This window comes from Rhipicephalus microplus, chromosome 4, assembly GCF_043290135.1.
Source record: "Rhipicephalus microplus isolate Deutch F79 chromosome 4, USDA_Rmic, whole genome shotgun sequence".
Lineage (NCBI taxonomy): Eukaryota > Metazoa > Arthropoda > Arachnida > Ixodida > Ixodidae > Rhipicephalus > Rhipicephalus microplus.
This window is the reverse complement of record NC_134703.1, coordinates 59,385,831-59,409,381: the sequence shown is the minus strand read 5'-3', so window position 1 is coordinate 59,409,381 and position 23,551 is coordinate 59,385,831. Positions and strand designations below refer to the sequence as shown.

At 40.8% G+C, this 23,551-nt stretch overlaps 1 protein-coding gene across 3 annotated transcripts; it reads right to left on the bottom strand.

Moving 5' to 3' along the window:
* Nucleotides 1–102: 102 nt before the first annotated feature.
* On the bottom strand, nucleotides 103–21,127 carry LOC119172018 (uncharacterized). Of its 3 annotated transcripts, none has more exons than XM_075892829.1 (6): nucleotides 21,037–21,127; nucleotides 20,025–20,121; nucleotides 17,536–17,605; nucleotides 15,042–15,135; nucleotides 13,455–13,610; nucleotides 103–1,608 (listed from the first exon to the last, which is right to left on the bottom strand). In XM_075892829.1, exons 1-6 carry the CDS (start codon nucleotides 21,116–21,118, stop codon nucleotides 1,493–1,495), a joined length of 615 nt encoding a protein of 204 aa, XP_075748944.1. In that variant the 5' UTR covers nucleotides 21,119–21,127; the 3' UTR covers nucleotides 103–1,492. The 3 variants fall into 3 exon arrangements, with proteins under 3 accessions (XP_075748944.1, XP_075748943.1, XP_037278879.2); XM_075892828.1 differs by having other exon boundaries at nucleotides 103–1,591; XM_037422982.2 differs by having other exon boundaries at nucleotides 103–1,591; nucleotides 20,810–21,094.
* Between the last annotated feature and the right edge of the window lie 2,424 nt (nucleotides 21,128–23,551).

The window sequence follows — 23,551 nt, the reverse complement described above, 5'->3', positions numbered from 1 at the left end:
TTGTATTGTTAAAGAAATTGTATTGTCAAGAGAAAGAAAACGCCCTGCATGTGCAGCATGTGATGTGCAGTGTCAATTTTTATTAAAATAAGGGCTAGTAGATGATGCATATGCAGAACAGCAGTTGAAAACTAACTGCATGAGCTTTATTATAAAATACCCATAGTATCAAGACATCTTTTCAAAAGCTTGCTGGCCTAAAACAATGGCACTTGAGATGTTCGAAGCACAACTGGCTTAAGCACTTCAGGCATGACACCATTCATCCAACAAATGCCAGACTTGTATGCAAGAGAGCATATCCAAATATTTTGACTTTTCCAGTCGTAAAATGTAAGCAACAATTTTTGAACTCTATCTATAAAACATATACATGCTTGATTGATTGCTGCCAACTGCACCAAATATGTTTAAAAGGGGGAATTTGAAATATTGAAGTTACAAGAATGTGCAATACTTCACGAGGCACTATGATTTATTTAACAGATATGTTATATACCTTTAATAAGGACTATATCCATAACAATGGCATCTTCGGCTGTGGAAAAAAAGACACGTTACATGCAAGTACCATGATGTAAAATGAAGCCATGAATTTCAAAACGGCAAATAATTGTCCGTAAGTTTACGAAAAGGACCACATCAAATATACAGAAAAAGTAAAATGCACATCAAAATATTTAACTGCTGTGTGAAAGTGCCTGAGCTAACTATGTGACCACACAATGACTACATCTCATGTGAAGACCCTCCACAATTGTATAAGGCACCAATACATGAGTTTGTCACTCTGACATCTAAGGTATGATGATGTGAGCATTCTTATTTGCAGTTGATTCAACACGAAACACAGTTCCTTTGCTATGAACGTGCACTAATACATGACATGGAACCTTATTTTTGAGTTCCTTCAGCCATCAAAAAATGTCCTCCGATGATGAACAACGAAGAAATAATAAAAAAAATAGAGATCGCGTTTTTAGAAAAATACGTTCTCAAGTCCTTTTCATCAAGCTTGTCAAATGTTGGCTTGAATCCCAACAAAACGAAACACAACAGTAATAAAAAAAACTCATAAATGTAGCACAAGTGCTACAGTGACATCTGGTGCCAGCTCCAAATGACACTTAAATGTCAAGTAGGATAAAAAAGGTTTATGCATAGTCCCTGCAACATATCCCATTCTATGGAAGTACCTGCAGCCACAGCCACTAAGCTCACAGTCCTCATAAGTACAAAAAGTATGCAGGCAAAGGAATGATTAGTTTCTGGCTGAGCGGCATTGAAAACATAATGCCCGAGTAACTCCCCCACAGGAGCAAACAATAGCGAGCAGCTTGCGCCCTGAAACCACGTCTACTTTGATTTGTCCTTCAACACGAGCAGCTGGATGACGACTTGATATCCTCGTGAGTGGATGAAAGCCGGTCTATCCGGAGTGTTTTTGACAGTGTGAAGGTGTCCAATGACCCGTAAAGCGAAGGATCGGTGACTATACTGTTAGCATCCACGTGGTTTTCCCTACTTGCTGAAGCCTTCTCTTCCGACTCAATGATCCGAAGTGCCAGGAGCCGGAACATTTCGTCGATGCCTGCAATGTAGAAACAACTGAACATCTGTGACACATCGAAGTACTGGCTTTGTGCTTGACTCAGTGTACCAACAAAATACAAACACATCTATCTGCATCTAAACACGGGCAAATAATCATGTAATTTTAAGGAAACGTTACTGAATATATGCTACTTGTAACAATGCCCAAGTTCGTAAGAGCCCTTCAACACTTTTTCAAGTAGCCATGGAATGGATTCATTAAAGGAGATTATTGTCTCAAGAATTCACCGCCGCAAAAAACTTTTAGAATCTGTCTGGTACGAGCTGAGATAGAAAGATTTATCACACACTGCGATTGCATTCTCTCTATTCTCGTCCCAACGAAATTTCTGGAAGCTAAGCAGGGAGACATGGCATGGGGAAATAAAATATGTCACGCCTGCTTTGTGACCTTCAGCACTTTTTCTCTCTTTATCTTGCTTTGAATATGTAGTTCTTCAGTGCAATCGCGTGTGCACTTGTGGAAAAGCCGTGGCCTCGTGCGGAGGCTTCAGTAACAGCCAAGCGCGCCATGCTCGAGTCAGCCAATGGCTGATGCAATGGCTGTGACGGGAGATTTCTGAGCTTGTAGCGTCATTTGTGAGATAAGATAGCAATCTTCAGCTGACTTCCAAAAGTTTATTGTGAATTCCAGGCTGTGTGCTGTGCTACAATATTTGGATCAAGTGTTCGGGAGCCTCGACTACCGTTCGGCAGCATTTTCTGACCACGCTAAAAAAGTGTTGTAGGGCCCCTTTATGAGTGTGCACCATAAGTCTTTAAATGCTCTTTACAGGTCTTTAAGTGCAGATATTTTGAAAAAAAAAAAAAGACCTTTCCTTATTTTGGGAAGGTGGAAGTAAGACAAAATGTGGAGAGACCATGCTACAGCGAGGTGAGCTGTCCTTCTCACCAAGGGAGGTTTACTTCAACGCTCTTGTCCACTGTATCTAAGTGCCATTATCTCCCTGTATTGTCCCACGCTTAAGCAGAGGAGATATACGATGTTTTTGTCACGAGCTCCATGTCGTTCTATTGCAAATGTGTGATTGATTGATTGATTGATATGTGGGGTTTAACGTCCCAAAACCACTATATGATTATGAGAGACGCCGTAGTGGAGGGCTCCGGAAATTTAGACCACCTGGGGTTCTTTAACGTGCACCCAAATCTGAGCACACGGGCCTACAACATTTCCGCCTCCATCGGAAATGCAGCGCTGCAGCCGGGATTGTGTGTGGTTTTAGCCTTCTGCAGATTTTCATTGCACAGAAATGTCACTGCCCAACGTGGCTCAACGCCAGAAATACATACTGAGCTGGCATGATCAAGGGTGGTCTAGCCGGCCTAGGATTTGGAGTGATTCCTGGAGCAGAAGAAAAGATGTTCCGGAGCAGGGTTGCAAACCGTAGGGTAATTACCATACTTGTATAGTATATTCGGAACTTTACAGACAGCGTAGGGCAGTAGAGTGGTAATGCGTTTTTTTTATCAGGCAGAGGGTAATTTGTGCTTTTATTTGCCACCGGTCAGTGAAAGATGTGGGTGGTCAACATGACATCCCTAAGAAATGTCCTAAACACATTCCTAAACACATTAAAAACGAAATCTTTCCTTGAATAAAGCTGGAACTGTCTCAATTCGCATGTCAGCAGCATAAGGCAGACGTGAAATAATACGAGAATATTTGGAGGTCTGGGTGAACAATGCAATCAATGAAAACAATAAAGAAGGTAGTTTTCGCCTTCGCATGATCTTAGGTAAGTGCGCAAGGGACAATGTGTCTTTTTTTAATGACAGTGGATGGTTGTATGAAAAAGCATCGCCTTTATGACGGGGCAGTAAACTAAGCTTTATCAAACTCAATATTTTATTATTACCACTATTACTATTATCACATTACAGCAAAATCTTACGTCATGTATTCACGTTCACAAGATCCATCCTTTTCCTATGTTCCCCGCACATGTGCATTTTTCCTCTGCACTGAATCTTGCCTTAAAACTATGTGTACAAAGGCAAGCCGATCTCGCTTTAAGCGGCAAAGCATATCCTTCTGCATTATTGTGAAGTGTACTGTTGCTTACTTTGTCTTTACTGTTTTGGTGGTTACCCGGAGCCAACTTTCTTTCTATGGCTGCCATCCAATAGATGTTTTCCACTTCTCTTAAGTTTTGCTTATTTATTTATTTACCCTATTTTATTATTTAAGACATACTGCAAGCCCATTGAAGGGCCCAAGCAGGAGGGGCACCACGAGAAAACAAAATTTAGGCACAATACACATGATACACTGATTAAAATAGTTTGAACAAATACAGGAATGCATCAAAGTTACAAAAGTCCACAATACACGTGGTACACTGTTGGAAATATATTGTACACATACACAAGAGTACATCGAAGTAGCAAAACAAAGCAATCAGAATTCCGAATGTTCAAAGGAGTGAATATTGGTCACAGCCGATTCAGTTAGTTTATTCCAATCTGTAATAGTACGCGGAAAAAAGGAAAACGTAAAAATATTAGTTCGAGCGCTGTACGGAGTCAGAGATTCGAGGTGTCTATGCCGTGTTTGTCGGGAAGTGAGTGGCTGAAAGAATTCCTCGGGTTTAAGTGAAAGTTTGTTATTTTTAAGCAAGAATAAAAATTTTAACCTTTGAATTTGACGGCGTGATTGAAGCGTTGGAATGCCATGCTCTTCCATTAATCTTGTCGGCGAGTCACTGGGACGATAGCTCGAAAAAATGAATCGAACGGATTTACGCTGTATCATTTCAAGAGCATTAATATTACTTTTTGTGTGAGGATCCCAGACAGTACAGGAGTATTCCAGTCGCGGTCTAATTATGGATGTATAGGCGAGTAGCTTAACATTTGTTGGGGCCTTTCTAAGCTTATGTCTAAGGAAGCAAAGTTTTCGGAATGAAGCTGCACATGTGTTTGTTACGTGTTTGTTCCAGCTCAAGTTATTTGTTATAGTGACGCCAAGATATTTATATTCTGATACTTGTTCTAACGGTTGTGACGGAAGATTGTAAGGGAAGGACAGCTTATTCTTTTTGTTAGTTATGTTCATAAAAACGGATTTTTTGGCATTGAGCTTCATTCCCCATTTTTCGCACCACGCCTGAACATAATTAAGCTTTGTGTTTAGCATTTGTTGGTCTTCAGGGCATGTTATTTTGTTGTATAGAATACAGTCATCGGCAAATAATTTAATTTTCACGGGATCACTAATAAGGGATACAAGATCGTTAATATAAATTAGAAATAATAATGGGCCTAATACGCTGCCTTGTGGAACACCCGAAATACAGGAAGCCGAGTAGAGGAATGATCATCGATGCAAAAATATTGGAAGCGGTTCAACAAGTAGGAAGAGATCCAATTGGTTACAAAAGCTGGAAGACCTATCACTTTTAACTTGTGCATTAAATGAACATCGGAAACTATATCAAAGGCTTTTTGGAAGTCTAGAAAAATGACATCAACTTGACCAGTTTTATCAAGAACGCTAGCAAAGTGATGAACAATAGAAGTGAGTTGCGTGACCGTGGAAAATCCTTTTCTGAAGCCGTGTTGACAGTCAGATAATAAGTTGTTTCTGTTTAAAAAATTTATAATGTAGTCGGCTATAATGTGTTCTAGAAGTTTACAACAAGAAGAAGTCAGAGAGATTGGACGGTAATTAGTAAACAGCGTCTCGTCGCCTTCTTTAAATACTAGAACTATGCGGGCTAATTTCCAATCCTCAGGTACAACACCAGACAAAAGAGATGCTCGAAAAATGATTACTAAAAATTGGGATATGATTTCAGCATAGCGGCGCAAAAAAATATTCGGAATGCCATCAGGACCGGTTGACGCTTTCGTTTTGAGGTTCAACAACATGGAAAATATGCCAGGCTGTGAGACAATATCAGCTTCGCTTGCGGAAGATAATACGGAGCAAGGCATTGCATCATCAGATTTAAGAAAAATGCTATGAAAATACTTATTGAAGTTTTCAGCAATGCTATGCTTATCAGTGACGGCGATACCCTCATGTAGCATTGGTTGAATTGTTTTTTTCTTTTTGCGCAGGAAAGTTCAAAATTTATGCGGAGCGGAGCGAATAAAGTCTGGCAGGGTCTGTTCAAAATAACGTCGCCTTGCGCACACCACAGCCCTGTCCTATGTTACCACATCTCTTACACTGCCAACCGCACACTTGCTGATAAGTCTCCAAGTTCTTTTCCTCAACTGAGAGTCAATCCTCTTCCCTACCTGAATACTTTCTCTTCCTATTTTCTGTCTTTCAAGTTCCTTATTCTCTCTTAAAAACTTTTTCAAACCAAACGTCACTGCCACTACACATCTGCTTGTGGTACTGTCAAGCCTGTACCTTCTTATTGTTACACTGTGCTATATTTAAGTGCAGGGTAAAATGTAGGGTAGCCCTTTCAGTCACAAATTGTGATGCATTGTCCGGAGATACGTCAAACTCGCATGACATGACTCAGTGTTGCATTATCAGAAAAAGAAAATGATGGCATACTTTGTTTTAAGTAAGCTTCAGTAATAAAAGTGAATTAGTATGTAACTACATATTTAATTATTCTGCAATCAGTCAGTTTCTATACTTGCATAAGAAAATAGACTCTTAGGCCCGAAATGAATGGACAGATTTTTAGTTATTTGTTTCAAATGAAGAAAAAAAAAAAGTTTTGATGTTGGTCCAGGAATGCGGCACGTCGAACAATCATCAAACATGGTAGTGTGTCCAGAAGGTGATCCTCTGCATTGATACGAGTTAAATGATCGGTAGTTGTAGGAATGTGTGCACCAAGTTTCAGGTCTTTTGAGGAAACACGCGGTTTGTGACGAGCCATTGAAGCTGGTGTGTACAAGTATACACACCGTGACTGAAAGGAGTAGTAAAAAGATTGTGTGAGGGAAGGGAGTGTAATTTTGACTGTGGCGTAGAGCGTTTTCCAAAAATTGGTTGGTAACACTTGGTTGGTAACACTGCTCCACAGCATATTTGGAGCTAAAAAAAAGTTTTCGAGCAGTTTTAAAGGAACACCAAAGAGAAATAATGACTTGGTTCAGATTGACAAACTGCATTCCAAGAGCTCTAATGCCATAACTTTCAATATCATAAGTTGATGATTAGTGGAGAAAGTCAAGGCTGAAGTTCCATTTTTAAATTTTGTGCTGTAATCTTCGTGTGTGACGTAAAAAATTCAAAATGTACTCTTTGTATTTTCGCAACATAGGCTTATTGAAATTTTCTGAAACTTCATAGGCTAGGTTTATCGCACCCAGAGACAACATTGTACTTCATTTTTATTAAATAGAAACTACGTAAGACCTAGTAGATGCCTTCAAAATCTACGAAGTCACGGCGTGTAGTGTGAAAATCTCAAGGTGGCGTCCCCCCTATATTTTCTTTTCATGCGTTTTCTTGCTTATGGAGCGTCATCTCGCGGTAAGAGTTGTGTTTTTGGGATTGTGAACTTGTACTTTACTAGTACACAAAAAATCATTCTCTTTAATGTTTTTTTAAAGCACTGAATACAGCGTTTGGGATCACTTGAGCAAGTAAAAGAAGTGTCATGCTGTGAAGCACCAGTTACAAGTGAAAACATAGAACGGCAGTTCTTCACAAGGGACAAGTGTCAAAATGTCACCCCAAACAGAAAATGAAACGTAGTCAGTAAATAAAAGAATTATGAAAAATTTGTGCAAACAAGGACTCCTAGCTTGCAGTTGTCTACTGGCGCAGTGTACTCTGTCACCAGCCCATCTTAGCATGGCTAGTGCTCAACCTTATTACATATTTAAAGGTGCACTAAATTTTGTAAACACACATTTAAGATGTGGCAGCAAGCTTACTTGCTCGAATAATGAATACCAGCTGGATCATATATTTTGACCTAGCAGGTTCTATCCAGGGACATTGCTGTAACACATATTCTCTAATGCTGCGAAGCATTTATAAGATAGAATAAGATGGCAATTCGATGTCATACACTGCAGAAGATGTACCTAAAGCAGGAGTTTGAAACACATAATCTTTGGAAATTGTGGGTTCAGTCCCATTGAGTCTCAAGTTGTTTTTTTACCCATTTTAATTCACATCCATTAATGCACTTTATTTAAAAACTACAAGTAACAGCTCCTACACTACCTTTGGCTTTATTATCTGTGCGCTTCAACATGTCCTGCCTTTTTATTGTAGCACAAAATGTTCCAAAGTGCGCCCATTCCTGCTGACAAACGTATGAAAGCTCTTGCAGAAAGTTATCCTGCTAGTTTATCGCCATGGAACTGTTTTAATATAGTGGTTAGAAGGCATGGCTCACAAAAATAAAGTCAGTAGGTCCAACTTTGTCAAGGATGCAGATTGTCCCCTAAGGTAAGTTTTCTTGACACACCAGAGGCATTATCTGAAGAGCAGTCAGTTATCTGCAGAATAGCAACTGTCACTATAAGAGAGTTACTGAAGGCCTCACAAAAGAGTCCTAGTGCTGAGGCTGCAGCCTCATGTTGACAACCTTGGCTTGTTTGCAACAAAGGTGACAGGATGCAGCGCACAAGACTTCATTTTAAGTGGTGTTGTTCATCATCACGATCATCATCAGCCTGAATACGCTCGCTGCAGGGCAAAAGCCTCTCCCATGATCCACAAATCAACCTGGTCTTGTGCTTTCTGCTGCCACCTTTGGCCCACTTAACTTTCTGCCTCCCCTTTGCGCGTTTGGCTTCTCTGGGAATCCACTCAGTTACTTTTTATTACCAGCGGTTATCATGCCCACGTGGTCCATACATGCACGGTCGATGTCCATTTCTCCTTGATTTCAACTATGAGATCCTTAACCCCAATTTGTTCCCTGACCCACTCTGCCCTCTTCTTGTCTCTTAAGGTTACACCTATCATTTTGCTTTCCATCACTCACTGTGTCGTGCTCAATTTAAGCTGAACCCTCTTTGTAAGGCTGTATGTTTCTGCTCCGTAGGTAAGTACCGGCAAGATACAGCTGTTATATACCTTCCTCTTGACGGTTAGTGGCAGATTACCATGCATGATTTGAGAATGCTAGCTGAATGTGATAAATCCCATCCTTATTCTTGTAGTTATTTCACTCTCATGATTCTGCTCCGCAGTTACTACGTGTCCCAAGTAGACAAATTGCTCTACAACTTCCAGCATCTCTCCACATATTGCAAAGTGCTGTTCTCTGCCGAGACTGTGGCACATTACTTTAGTTCTGTGCATATTAATTTTCAGACTTACTCTTCTGCTTTCCGTGTCCAGTACACTAATCATGAGCCCCTGAGTTACTCATCACGGCAATGCCATCAGCGAATTGAAGGGTACCAAGATACTGTCCATTAACTGTTATCATTTACTCTTCCCAATCTAGGGCCCTGAAAACCTCCTGTAACATGTGGTGAATAGCATTGGAGAGATTGTGTCCCTACCTTAGACCCTTCCTAATTGGGAGCCTGTCGCTTACTTTATAAAGAACTATGCCGGCTTGAAAGATTTCTTGCAGTATGTTTATGTAGGGTTCACAGATGGCCCGAATCAATAGTGCTTGCCTTCCTGCTGATATCTCAGCTGATTCAAATGCCTTCTCGTAATCTATGAAAGCTATGCATAGGGGTTCGTTGTATTCCGCACATTTCTTCATCACCTCATTGATAGTAGGACTATGGTCTTTTGTGTAGTAGCCTGTACGAAATCCTGCTTGTCCTTTTTGTAGATATAACTCTAATGTCGCCTTAATTCTATCAGCTATTATTTTTGTATATAGTTGGTACAGAACGAACAGTAAGCTGATCGGCCTGTAAATTTTCAAGTCCTTGACGTCTCCTTTCTTACGGATTAAAATGATGTTGGCCTATTTCCAAGATTCTGGCATCCTCTCATCAAGAGACAGAGACAGTGGCCAGTTTTTCTAACACAATTTCTCCGCCATCTTTCAGCAGGTCCGTTGTTACCCGATCCTCACCAACGGTTTTGCCTCCTTGCAATCCTTTCAGGGCTTTCCTTACTTCTCCTGTTGTTATTTGTAGGACGTCAAATTCCTCTGGGCAATTATTGCTTCTCATGATATCATCCTGGTTGTTCCGGCTTCTGTAGAGCTTTTTGTAGAACTCCTCCGCCACATCAACTATTCTATCTTTACTATTGGTTATGACATTGTTTTCTTTGTCCCTTAGTGCACACATCCGACGTTTGCCTATGCACAAGTTTGCCTCGCAGCTTTTAGGCTTCTGCCGCTTTTTACAGCCTGCTCAATTCTCTCCATGTTATACCTTCTGATATTGGCTACCTTGCGCCTATTGATCAACTTCGAAAGCTCCACTAGCTCTCCATATTGCTGGTTGCATTTGAGGCTTTCATGGTTTGTCATCTCATATTAAGATTTTTCGTCTCCCGAGATAGTTTGCTAGTGTCCTGTCCAGTGACCGTACCTCAAACTTCCATTGCCCACTCTTTCATGATACTAGTAAGATTATTGTTCATTGTGTCAATGCTAACATCAGTTACCTTGTTTAGAGGCTCCAATAAATTCTGGAGCGAAACTTATAATTCTGTACTTTCCCTCTCACCGCTACCTCATTAATAGGTTTTCTGCGTATCACTTTATGCCTATGCTTTTTTTTATATCTAAGTGAACACGAGCTCTTACCATTCTATGCTCTATGCATCCGATCTTGCTAACTACTACATCCTGTACAATGCCTGGGTGTGCACACAGAATGAAGTCTATTGCATTTTCATCTTCGCCATTAGAAATTCGCCACATCCACTTACAGTTAGCTTGTTTTCTGAAGAAGGTTTTCAAGATCCGTAAATTATTACATTCTGTGAGCTCTACTAATAACTCTTCTTTGGGATTTAATTGCTCAACTAGAACCTTACCGTTCTTAAGTCCTGGCATATCCAATTAACGGCTGGAAATACTGCTCAATTAGGACCTTAGTGAGTGTCAACGTGAATAGTCTATGGAACCAGTGAAAAAAACACCGCAGCAACAACAATGGCGGGAAGAACAAAGATGGAGAGGGGACACCAGCAAGAAAATTCGCTAGCTTCAAAGCCGGCCGAACAGTCCCCCCAGCAGAAGGAACCAAATCGGTGTCGAACCGTGGAGTCAATTTTTAATTTCTAAATTTTAACTTCATAAACTTTGAATTACAAGTGGCTGGAGAGTTTATTTTATTCATATGAATATGTTGACATTTATACATTATGATAGTTCTTTTAATGGTAAAATGGCCAGCAAATCATACTTCACCTATCTCAGTGTCTTCTTTTCTTTTTTCTCTCCTTCTCTTGCCCATAATGTTACTGCATTATTCGGACGAAAAATTGCTGCACGTCTCCTCATAATGAAGCAGAACAGGAAAGTGATGACGAAGAGGACGAAGATGGCCCGTGCCAGTTCATAATGATGATCATTGTCTATCTATTACACACAGCCAACCTCGACCTTAAAAGCTCTGCTCTTCAACTACATTGTTTCGAATGGCGTTCAGTTCTCATTCCGTGTTGGATTGCACCAGCCGAGAAATCATCAGATAAATTTTTTTAAAAAGAATAAAGGAAAAGCCCACATTACAATCAAATAAGTGCTGTAATAACTTATTGTGGGCTACCGTTTTCACGCTGAATTCTTCCTGCGCTTATTTTAATGTGCGCTACCTCAACGGAAGATGAAGTCTGTTCGATGCATTAGCTATACGTGAGCTGGAAAGAAGTAGGACGCTGCTGCTACAGGAACTATTAATGCTGCAATCGCTTGAAAAGGAACATGCACGGTGACCTTCAGAATTTTAAATATACGGCGAACGCTAACGTTGAGATTGAAAGAATGGGATAACTTTAATCATGTAGAAGTATAAGGGCACTAGCCAAAATATTTGGCTGAGACTGAAATAACTAGTGCAACAAATGGATGCCTATTGTAATTCAATGGAAATTCACAGATACAACTATCACAGAAGGGTGCACTGACTTGCTACTGGAACTTGAGTGTGTGAGAAGATGGAAAGAAAAAAAAAAGGCTATCGTAATGCCGAACTTTGACACTTTTGCATCTGCACAAAGGCTCCCAAAGGCTGCATACGCACAGATCTTAGATAAGTGACAGTGGAAAGAGTTTAGATAAACACTCATGGATAGGTACTCAAAGTGCCCCAGAAAACCAGATAGCCCCTATCAAGGTGGCATCAGCAATACATCTGCTGTTTACAAAATAAAAATGATTTCCGCATTATCAGATAAGCGAGCACAGGAGTGCGGAATACTTGACTGCTTGATGTCGCCAAAAAAACATGTATACCAGTTGCCCAAACAAGGACCTCATTTTATTTGTTGATGCACGTTGTCCTGAAAGTCCCATAAACTGCTAACAAGATACGAGTGTGTTGTTATCAATATTGGAGCATTGTATGGTAATCTATCTCATTTTGTGTTTTTGACCCATATCCAGAACAGATACTGAGTATCTGTTTCTACTGTAGAAATGGACAGCTAAGGGACACTGCAACATCTTTCTAAGCAATCATAAAGTAACCTCACCAATGGAGCTTATTGTCAACAAATCTATGGAATTGCAGACTGGAACTGCAAAGATGAGATACTTTTTTCAGTGTCTTTGCAGATACAGAAATACACATTTATTATTCCATTCTCTTAAAGCAAAGAAGAGGAGTATTACATGAGGATGTTCTTGTTATCAAGAAATCACCCAACGGCTGTGCCCATCCTACAGATCATGTCATCGCTCCTGTGAGCTGTGCAGATTGCCGACAGGACTGCGAGCAATTTTTGGTTGCCTTTAAGCAAAATTATAAACTCCATGCTGCATAGAGTACTGCAATATTCAGCAGATGTGTGCAATGCGCCTCGAATAGACATCAGCAGTGTCATCTATTTTCAATATGTGTTGCAGCATTTTTTTAAGAATGTAGGATACAACTAACAACTGTTAGCATTATTGGTGGTAACATTTTTGCAGTAAGCATTTTCTTCTTCAAATGCAAAAAATGAGTTTATAAGTAGCGTTATATTTATGAATAAAGATAAATTATGAAATAATGCACTTTTTTTCCAATAAAGGTATAGAAATTGTGGTTTTGCCTCGCAGGCTGATGCTATGCACCTGAAATAATGTGATGTCGTCATGAAAAATATTAGGAGGAAGTTGGCCTGACTTAATTCACGCCTTTCTTTTTTTTTTAACATTAGAGCTTTCACTCGTTATTACTGCAATTGTTAGAGCTGTTACAATTCAGTGAAACTTCACGACAAAAGGAAATAGTTGCAAATGGAAAACGAAGAGCTCTAAAATAATATTGTAGGTCATGTAAAAAACTACATTCAACTAGATACATGAACTGCTTTTAGGCTGTATATACAGCTTCAGTGCTAGCACTAAAAACAGTAGCTGGTCTGACGATTAGAATGAAGGCTACAGAAAGAATGGCAAAATAGCATTGTTGAAATGACTACACAGCTATGATAACCATAATGCTCTTTCCGGTCGTGAAAATGCCGACATGGTGGTTGCGACAATTTGGAAGCTGTAATTCAACCTCAACTGGGAACAAATAAAACACTTTTCAATATCTCTTATGCTGCTCAGAAAGGATGTCGATGGTGCCTCGTCTGCCAAACATGATGAAAGCTGAAGTAAACAGCAATAGCTATGATCACAAAATCTGACTGAAAGACTGTTAAAAAGAAGACCATTTGATTATGAAATTTTACTTGTTCTAAATAAGGTCCTCCTGCACAGCCTCCTGGGGGCACACTTTTTATGAAGAACTGCAATGAGCTATTAGCTGTGGCAACCTACCTTCATTGCTGAGTGCTGAGCACTCTGAAAAGTACGCCCCCACGTCTCGGGCGTACTTCTCTGCCACCTCTCGATGAACCACGCGGTGCTGCATCAGGTCGCACTTGTTGCCCACCAGAACCAGGACAATGGCCTCTTCTACATTTCTCCTCAACTCTGTACAAATGAAGGCATGAGACTTAAAGTTGAGAGTTCCAACGGTACTTTGCACACTAATACATCTCAACACAATCAATTCTAACAGCAAATGAACATGCTCTGTTTCGGCACATGCAGCGTTCAAGATTGCCCCTAATGCCTTATGCAGAACAAAGAATATGCTTTTTAAATAATCAAGCATGGCATCAGATGATGCTTCTTGAAAAAGTTAAGTGGCAAATGATTATCAGCAAGGCTGATATTGCAGCAAGGCTCAATTGTTCTAGGCAATGACCACAGAGTTCCACTAGTGCTCGCTTTGCATTGAGATTAAGATTGGCTTGCCTGTGCTGACAAGTCGCAGCAGTCTGAACTTTATCGATTATGGGCTTCTGTTTTCGCCGCTCATGCTCTACAGCTCCTACAGGCTGATATCACTACTAGGCTTGTCACGCTTGTCGACAGCAGTTGCTAAGCCTTCAGCTTCGGATTTGAGTGGTGTCATAGCTGTCCTTCCAGGAGTGGTTGCCAAAGAGTGTGCGCTGATTGGGTGCAAGAAAAGTGCTGATGTGAGGAGAAATCACGCACCTGGTGAGGTAGTGGGCGGCACCAGAGTCAGCCGCACGTTCCCAAAATGGCTTTAGCGATCTTAAGTTAACTGTAGCGATTAGTTCGTAGCTATTTCTGTTAGTTATAACATTTCCTACTTTGTAGTTTGTTGTAACCTGGTTTCGAGCATTGCAAATTTCGTTTTAGGCCTGCACCGAGCGTCCGACTGTGAACGTGATGACGCCACATGAAATGGATGGACGACAAGCTGGGCCCCAGAAGTGCTACGCACTTAGAAGAAGAAATCGTTAATATACAAAGTTGTTTTGTTATATATGTTTGCTAAAGGAATGCTATCAGGAAACACTTTTTATATTTCGGTAACGAAATTTTTCATAATAAATATCTGAGATTTTATATCCTAAAACCACGATATGATTATGAAAGACACTGTAGTGGAGGGCCCCTGAAATTTCGGCCATCTGGTGTTCTTTCACATGCACTTACATCACACTGTAAACAAGCCTCTAGTGTTCCGCCTCAGCGAAAATAAAACTGCCACGGCTGGCATCAAACCTACGACCTTTGGGTCAGCCACTGAGCACAATCACCACTGTGTGACCAAGGTGGACTCCAAAAACTTTTCAGCACTTTACACACTATAATTTTGTGGAAAGCTGTTAGTAACTCAAAGAGAGAGCGAGAAAAAAAAAGGGGGGGGAGGCAAAGTAGTGAAATGCAAAATTCATTTGATAAAGGGGATGACAATAAGTTTTTATGTTATGCAATCCTTTTCAGTGGAATGGAAAGCTTAGTGGTCAGTGTCAAATCGTACAGAGATGATGTATAAAACATTGTGACACATCTTTGGAATCATGGCTTGGAAAGGTAGGCTCTTACCTAAAACCCACTGCTTCATGGCTTCAAAGCTGCTGGCAGAAGTTATGTCGTATGCAACAATGGCAGCATTTGCCTTCCTGTAGTACAAAGGTGCCTGCATGTTTGAAAGAACCGTAAAAAGGTTGCATAAAGTTCAATATAACCGAGAAGCAAGTACAAGTTTTTGGTGGCAACAAACTCTTTCTGTGTTCTGAGAAATGTTGAAAATCTTTCCTTTATTCATGTCTTCTCAATCACTCATATTTTTTGCATAGAAATCACACAGTCCAGTAGATTTTGTCTTTGATAATGCAGTGAACACTCATACACCTCTGGAAAATATTTTTCGTTATTACAGAATAAATGGCTCCCTTACAGGGCGAGCTCTGCACGTTGATGGTAACATCAGAATTCCTTCTAGCCTAAGCAGATTTTTTTTTGTGCAGTTCTATCACGTCCAAAATGTCGAGAAAGTGTATTCAGGTAATGCTATTGGAGCATTAGCAAGTGACTGAGAATAACCTAGACTGCTCTGGATAGGAAGTCAGAATGAAGAGGAGATTCGTCCGAGGAAGGGTAGTGTACCCTGGCTATTGCTGCAGCCGCTCCACCAGAACATTTTCATTTGTGGTTTAGTTTTTCAAGCTTGCCTGCTAACGTTACAGTGAATTCAACGGCAGTGGTGCAGCGGTTTAAGCACTGTCTGCTTCTCACGAGATCGCCTCTACATCTCCAACAAAAATTGTAAGTGGCACATACACCTACCACCTTTGTGAGAAAGGATTGCAGTGACCAAGTGCATATGACACTGGACAGTAGTGACTGCTCTTTTCCAAAAAATTAGATGAGGAAATATTCATAAAATATATTAATGCTAGAATGTTATTTCTGTACAAAATTTCAGTGAGATCCAGATCCACTGCAAGCCCAAAAGAAAACAATTTTCTCGACATAGAGAAGCCTCAATATAACACTTAATATAGACAGTCACACTCGATAACCTTCAATATGCACTAAGAGTATGCATCACGCCAGCAACTTACATTGTTGCACTGAACACAACTGAGATAGATTAGTCACTTTGAAAAAGCAGATGATGACAGCCACCAGATTCAACTTTCACTGTTTACAATAGCAGCAGCAACATTTCAGTTCTGGGCTGTCACAACCCACAACCATGCTGTGATTATGAGGCACGTTACATTGATCCATAGCATTCTATAACACCAAGCACACCATGACAATGATTTAAAAAACAGCAACATTAAAAGATGTTTTGTGAAATTCACAGTAGCACGCCTCTGTTTGACAACAAAGGCCATTTGTTTTGCTTTAGATTTATAATATGGTGAAGAGAGTGAGAGAGATAGAGAGATATTACAAGTATCTTATTATATAGGTAAGACACATACATAGCAGAGCGAGTAAATAAAAAAAGAGAACCCAGCCTCATAAATGAAAAACCGTCAGGATGTGCACACTTCCTGTTACAGATTTCAAAACTTGAAGCAAAACGTTTGATACGGACTTCCTTTTGTTTTGTTCCGTGTTACTTATATATATGATGTGGCGGCGTGCCACGGGCAACACTCAAAGTACTTAAATGAAGTCCTGAGGTACTAGCTTTTATTGTATTCACCGATTTTATTGTATTCACTTGCAGCCAACCATGCTTTTTAAATGAATTAACTAGCATTGTCGAGCTTGGATTAGGTCAGACAATTAGGGACTTTCTTGTTGTTGCCTTTTTTTGTAGCTCGATCTTGCTCACAAAGTGTTAGAGTATAGCGCCCTGCAAGCAAGTCAGCTGATCTTTCACAATAATAGCTCCACAACTCCAAACAATACCAGGTGACTATAATAATTTAAAGTGGTCACGAATCCAAGTGAATGCACAGGAAATGCTGCCACAATGTTACAGCTTAATAACCGTAACGCCACTGCAATGTAAGCGTCATGGGATTTGTCCACTTTTTTTGTCCATGTTTGCACGCTTTTTGTTTTATCATGAATTTCTACCACGTAGCTTAACTTTCTGTTGTTCTGAACTACTGTGCATATCACAGGATCCGAAGATAATACTTTGTAAGTCCCAAGAGCTCAAAACACCGACTGATTGGCATCAAAGTGAAAGGGCTAAGTTAAAAAAAGGACAAATAAAGTGGAACTTTTGTCCTTCGGTTTATGTAATACACCTTTTCCTGAAAAATTTGCAAATATGAAGTTTTCAAAGCACGTGTCGCCAAGCAAAACTAGCTAAGTGATTCTCCTTGACGCTGCCTTAATTCAACATGCTGCAAAAAATATGGTTGAGAAGTCCATGATGGATGTTAACAAGAAGGAATAAAGAAGCCATCAAGGAACAGACAAAAAGAAGATAGAAAATGGTGATCATGTTTTGAAGGGTTGATTCAAAGAAGCGGTCATTAGTGTGAAATCATTGCTGCCAAACAATGCGGCACAGAATTAAAACTGCCTCACATTGTCAGGCGAGAATTAAACCAATAAACTTTACCATTGCTCTGAATCTCTCTTGGCCTGCTGTGTCCCACAGCTGTATTCTCACTTTGGCAGTTCCCACATTCCTGGAAAGAATAAAAAAGCTTAAAGAAAGACTAAGAGAAATGGAAAAAAGCTTAAATACATAATCCTCTCTTATTTTATCATGTTTGCAACAAATGATGTTAATATCTGCAGGACCAACAACGACAACATCAGATGTTTGTTGATGAATGGCTCAAAAGCAATGACAGGTGCAAGTGTTTCACTAAGAACAGTGCCAGAGACAAGGAGTGAACATATTATTCAGTGCTTAATAATGTTGTCTATAAACAAGAAAGATGAAAAGGAATGTCTTCATGAGCTTCACTTATGATATACTCCAATAAGCAAAAATAATTAGACTGACGGGTCAGGCACACCATTTGTTAAAGGCGCCCTGACACTAAACTACATGGCCGAGATAGCCTGCCGGATTGATTACCATAAACACGAGGATATCATCTGCAAAATATCAACAGAGAATATAACTTGGAAGGTATTTTAAGTTAATTTTTAAGTTTGCATAAGCAATCAACTCATTCACGCTGCTGAGACCCTCAAAGGTGACCCTTGGCGAACTCTTACTTCCCTGACGTAACCACGCTGCAACAAGTTCTGACGTCACAGATGGCATTTTTATTTTACCGCGTTTGCGAGCGGACCATCTATTACTCGACAGCTGCTCGCTTGTCCGTGGCCGTGGCGGACGCATCGAAAGTTTTGTGTTTGGCGACACTGCCGTTTCGTTTCCAGTTTGAACATCTTGATACTGACCGTGGAGAAGTGCATCGTCGTTCTGTGTGCAGACATGGTCGAAAGTTTCACACGCTAGGTGGCGAGTTTCACTCGGAAGCTTGTAGTCTTTGGAGCTCTCTTAAATCTAAACTAAAACTGGCCGGCAATGAGGAGCCTGTAATTTATTATGTATCGCAAGTTGTAGCAATTGACGTACCCTGTTAGGACTAACAGGCCTCCAGCAACATGTTCCAGAAAAAAAAAAAAAAGAAATGTGATGCTAATATTTTCATGCTTTATTAAATAAATACTTGTCTGAAGAAGACACCTTACACAGCAGTCTAAGTAAAAAAAAAAACAAGGCGTTACAGGCACCACATATTTTAATTTATCAAAATGCAACGTAATATATTCTCAGAATCTGTTCTGATCGGATCCACTCCGTGGGTCCCCTTGCTGCAATCGGAAGAATTCAATATTAACCGTAGAGTAATTACTTAAAACATTAACTCATGAGCTTTACAAATTAGGTTCATTCAGCACATTATGTGTTTCTTTGACCAATGCGAGCCGAGGCACAGGAATGTGCCACCTGCCATTGGCGATATCTGAATGAAAGCAGAAAGACCAATATAGTTAACCAATATCTTTTGCAAAAAAATCTTATGACAATAACTAATGTTATCAGAATAGGTGCAACAATTATGCAAGACAGCTTTGCATGAGCTTTCACACACACTACCAAAAAAACAAGGCGCTCAATACTAGATGCCTGACTTTATTCAGATAGTCTGAGTACTACAACACAAGGAGCAGGTCACACAAGCAAGCATTCCATGCTGAAAGACCAAAGTATAATTAAACTTTGTGCTAAGTGCCTTTGGTTAAACATAGCATGAAAATTAAGTAATCAACATTCAGAGACAATCTTTAATCATTTCACTTCAAGCTGGATCAAGATAGTGTAACACAGCTTATGGCAGGCAACTTAAAAAAGCATAAGGATAAGGATGCTCGAGAACTGAAAGTTCTAACCTGCTTTATTTTTAACACTCTCCTCAAATGAGAAATAGCCGAGCACTCACACAATATTTACTATGGGCCTATCTAAGGCTACCACAATGCTGCAATGTCTGCCACTCATAAACACTAAAAAAGCCACTGCGAAAAGAATCGATATAAAACAGTGGCTTAGGCAGGCTTACTAATACTTCTTGATTGCAAATGGTGTGAGATTTATGCAGAAATCTAACTTTGGCAAATTAATAGGAAAGCAGTTAAGCTAGCTCAAGCTAATGGCATCTATGAAGGCAGCTTTATGACTTCACGTAACCAATACACGACCTCAGACTTCAAAAGCAAACAGTGGTTTAAGCCTGAAAATATTGCAGTTTATAAGCTTGAGTAGCAATTCATAGGTAAGCAGAGTGACATATCTCAACATGTAATGTGCGTTTACTGTAGCAAAATGCTATGCCAGTGCCACACCAAGCGCAAGCACTTTTTTTACCATCAAATTAAGCATGTTATCAGAACTGTACATTGAAAACAGATACTTAAGCAGAAATGGGTACTTCCTTGAAGTTATGATTTGGCAAATCACTGTTACAATTTTATGCAAGGCCCGCATAGCTTTGCAGTCTTATCCATGATGTTTTACTACACTGATGACGCCTTAACTGAGGTGTCCTGCTTTTGATTACGAGCACTTGCAATGGGTTCACTTACACTCTAAGTGTTGTGAAGGATGCCCCTATCGTTGGAGATGTTGTACCGATAAACTTCTTTTGAGAATACCTTGTGATGAGGCTCGTTTTACCCACACCTGAAAATGAAAACATGAAGGTTGAGCTCGCAAAATCACTCCATCCTGCTGCGTGCAAAAGAGCTTTTACGATGAAGTTAAATGAGGGAAATCATCTTTGTCAGGGCGCCCTCAGAGAAAACGAGTCCAGTAGTCGAATGTTGGATCCATATATTCACCTCTTGCTTTCACGAGATTTATTAAAAGTACTACTAATTTCATCAAAAAGAGGGACAATTTTGAGCTGTTGTGATCGACACAAGTTGCGATTCCTTACAGCTGATAAGAAAACATTGAAATACAGAATTACAAAAAATCACGGCTCGAAGAATGCGTGCACTCTACCCTAGCGAAGTATTTCGTGCTTCAGCCAGTCATTCTTGGCTCATTGTCACACAATATCAATAAAGCAGACCACTCTCGCGCGTTGCTGAGGGATGAAGAAATGCTGTTCATCGGAGTTTCACGCAGCATTCGCGTACAAACGCGTTTGCCTTTAAGCAGTATCCGTATCGATGACTTAATCGAGTGGGTAAACGGAACCATCAGACGTTCCACAGCAAAAACGTACGCGCGAATGAAGTCCTTAAGATTGGTCAGAGAGCATGCACGCTAGCAGACAAAGCAGAAAACACCGCGTCACAATGAAAAGAAAGGCGTAAGCTAGAGAGCGCCAGAGCAGCTCACGGAGAAATGAAACAAAACTGACCTAACGCTCCGAGCAATACGACTTTCGCGTCGACTAGCTTCGATTCTTCGGCGGTTGTCATGCTCGCACTGCACAAGAAACCCGGCCGTTTAAAACGTTTAGGTCGTCATTTCTAGCGGACCAACTGTCGTCGGGACCCAAAGCTGCGCTTCGCGTTTCGCTTTTGTCTCAGTGACAAAAACAACAAGAACAAAATACACACGCAGCACCTACGGTCACACCCTCACCTCGCGAGAGTGTTTGGCGGCAACTGCAAAGAAGCAACCGCAGCAACTGCCAAAGCACGAAGGACAACTTGTCGTTTCGCATTTTCGTTTTATCTTCTTATTTACTCAAAAGACGGTTTCAAGCCAAGCCAAGACTAGCAAACGCTTTCTTTCTTCGTGGTTAAACAGAAAAAAACAAAACTCAACGTCAGTGAGTCAAAACTCATAAAAAATTTCAACACAAACACACAAAAACTAGTTTTAAAAAATTAGGTTTTTGTAATTTTGAAAACACTTTTAAGAAGTTGACGGCGCTTTAGCCAATTTAGTCAACATTTTTATTGTGGCGGGATATTCAAAAGCACGTGCACTGGAAACAATTGTTTATTTTTTAATTTTTTTAGCTGCTAAAGGGCAGAACAGACAAATGTCATACGCGATTCTGTGCACTCGTGTCACGTTGTCGAAGACGACCTCAATCTATAGTTTCCACTTGTCGCTCCGTCACTTACACGGTGCCGTGACATTTCTACATGGGACAGTGGCACAGTGTGTTCCGTACGACTAACTACGGTACTTACAGCGCAAGGCACTGGCATAGCCAGTGGTTTCGAGTGTTCACTTACCACTTCTCCATTGAAGTCTTTCGATATGAGTATATTTATATACGCGCATATGCAAACAAACACACGAGCATACATAAAAAATGGTTGAATCCCTCCCTGAAAAAGATATCTGGCTATGCACCTGAACAATGGTAAGTGAACGAGTTCTATGCACTATACTTGTTGGCTCTTCGATGAACACACATGATTTTTATGAAAAAATGGTGTCCTGAATTTTGAGTGAAAGCGTGTCGTGTTTTTTTTGGGTTTTCATTCGTGGGATGAACATCAGACAACGTAGAACGTACTGCATGGTAATCAGACCTCAGTTTTGTGGCTTGATCGAAAGCCAGTCCCGTGGGAGTCCAAACATTACAGTCCTACTACCGAATTAATCCACACATTAAATCATACCATCCATGTAATTGTGGATTCAAAAATAAACCATAAAGAGAAAAAGATCTCCAAGAACTCAACGTGACAAAACAAGGACCCGGCTCTGCAACTAGATAACTTATCATATCCGATATTCCTAGCTCAGCCGACAAGATTGCATTGAGGACGATACACTCGATGACATGTCTGATGGAGACATGTTGAGATCGAAATAGACGTGCACAGGGGGGGGGGGGGGGGGGCTACGAGTGAGATGCGCAAAATCTGCCCTACACATTCACTCAATAATAAGGGGAGCTCTGCGATGAACCTTCGCACCCCCCCCTCCCCCTCCCGCAATGTATAATACTAACACTGCGCACGCTTGTGCTCTTAGACTTAACTGTAGTCTCCCTGTACCTGCACCCCCACTGCTTTGCTTGTCGTATCACCTGTTTGAACAGTAACATGTCAGTTTGCTTGTGGAGACGTCTACGTTGAAGGCTCGGCACTGAGCCAAACGGAAAATTATTTTCTCATGCAGGAGCATACTGACCTCAAAACATTTCCAGTCACCTACTGGCTTGGGCGACGGCAGAATTTGCCTTGGGAGACGCGAACCCATGCTGCATCGTGGCTGTAGGAGTGGGAAGGGGGCTGCTGGTGCGGCTTGAGGAGGGAAGCACTCCTTTCGCACCTCCCTGCCGACGCCCATGCCAGCTGGTGATGAAGAGCTTATCGCATTGATTCACACGGACTTTCAAGAAAACGGAAGCGCGTATACGTGAAGTACTGAGCTCGCGTAAATTGCATGCCGCACTTGCGAATGTCTTCTTGGTCTGTATTACCTGCTGTATTATCCGATGCTCTTCGAACTTACCTTACGTTTTTTGGTCGTCCTTTATGATGCAGCCTCACGTTTTGCGACTTTTAGGCACGTTGGAAGTGCTTTGTGGGCGACTACGCCACTTATTCTACGGGTCTCTGATCTTGACCACGCTAGTTAAATGTAGTTTTATTACATTCCACGACTTCGCACCAGATAACCCTGCACCACTTATATCCATCACTTATATGCATGCACGTCCACTCATTATTAACGCTTTGCCTGTTGTAATGGGACAATGTTTTTCTCCCAATATACCTTCCGCTATGGAGTCGAGAAAATACCCCTATTCTAGAACATATTAAAAAGCGTTTTTTTTTTTTCTGTCGAATGAGCACCAACCAGCAAAAACAGGGATGATCTAGTGCTTTTGGCACTCAATGGCTGTCCCGAATGTGAAGGTATCGAATCCCGGCCATGGCAGCTGCATTTTGATGGAGGCGAAAAGATGGAGGCCCGTGTGCAGTGGCGCAGGCAGGGGGTGGCACACAGGACTCGTGCCCCCCATCGCCTTGAATTTTTTTCTCACCATAGTATACAGGATGCGAAATGACCATTTGCCGGGACGGCCTCCCTTCAATTCAAGGGCCCGTGCCCCCCTCCCACCACCCAGATGATGATGATGAAATAAACATTTTATTTTTCGAAACAGTGTTCCCGAGTTTGTGAG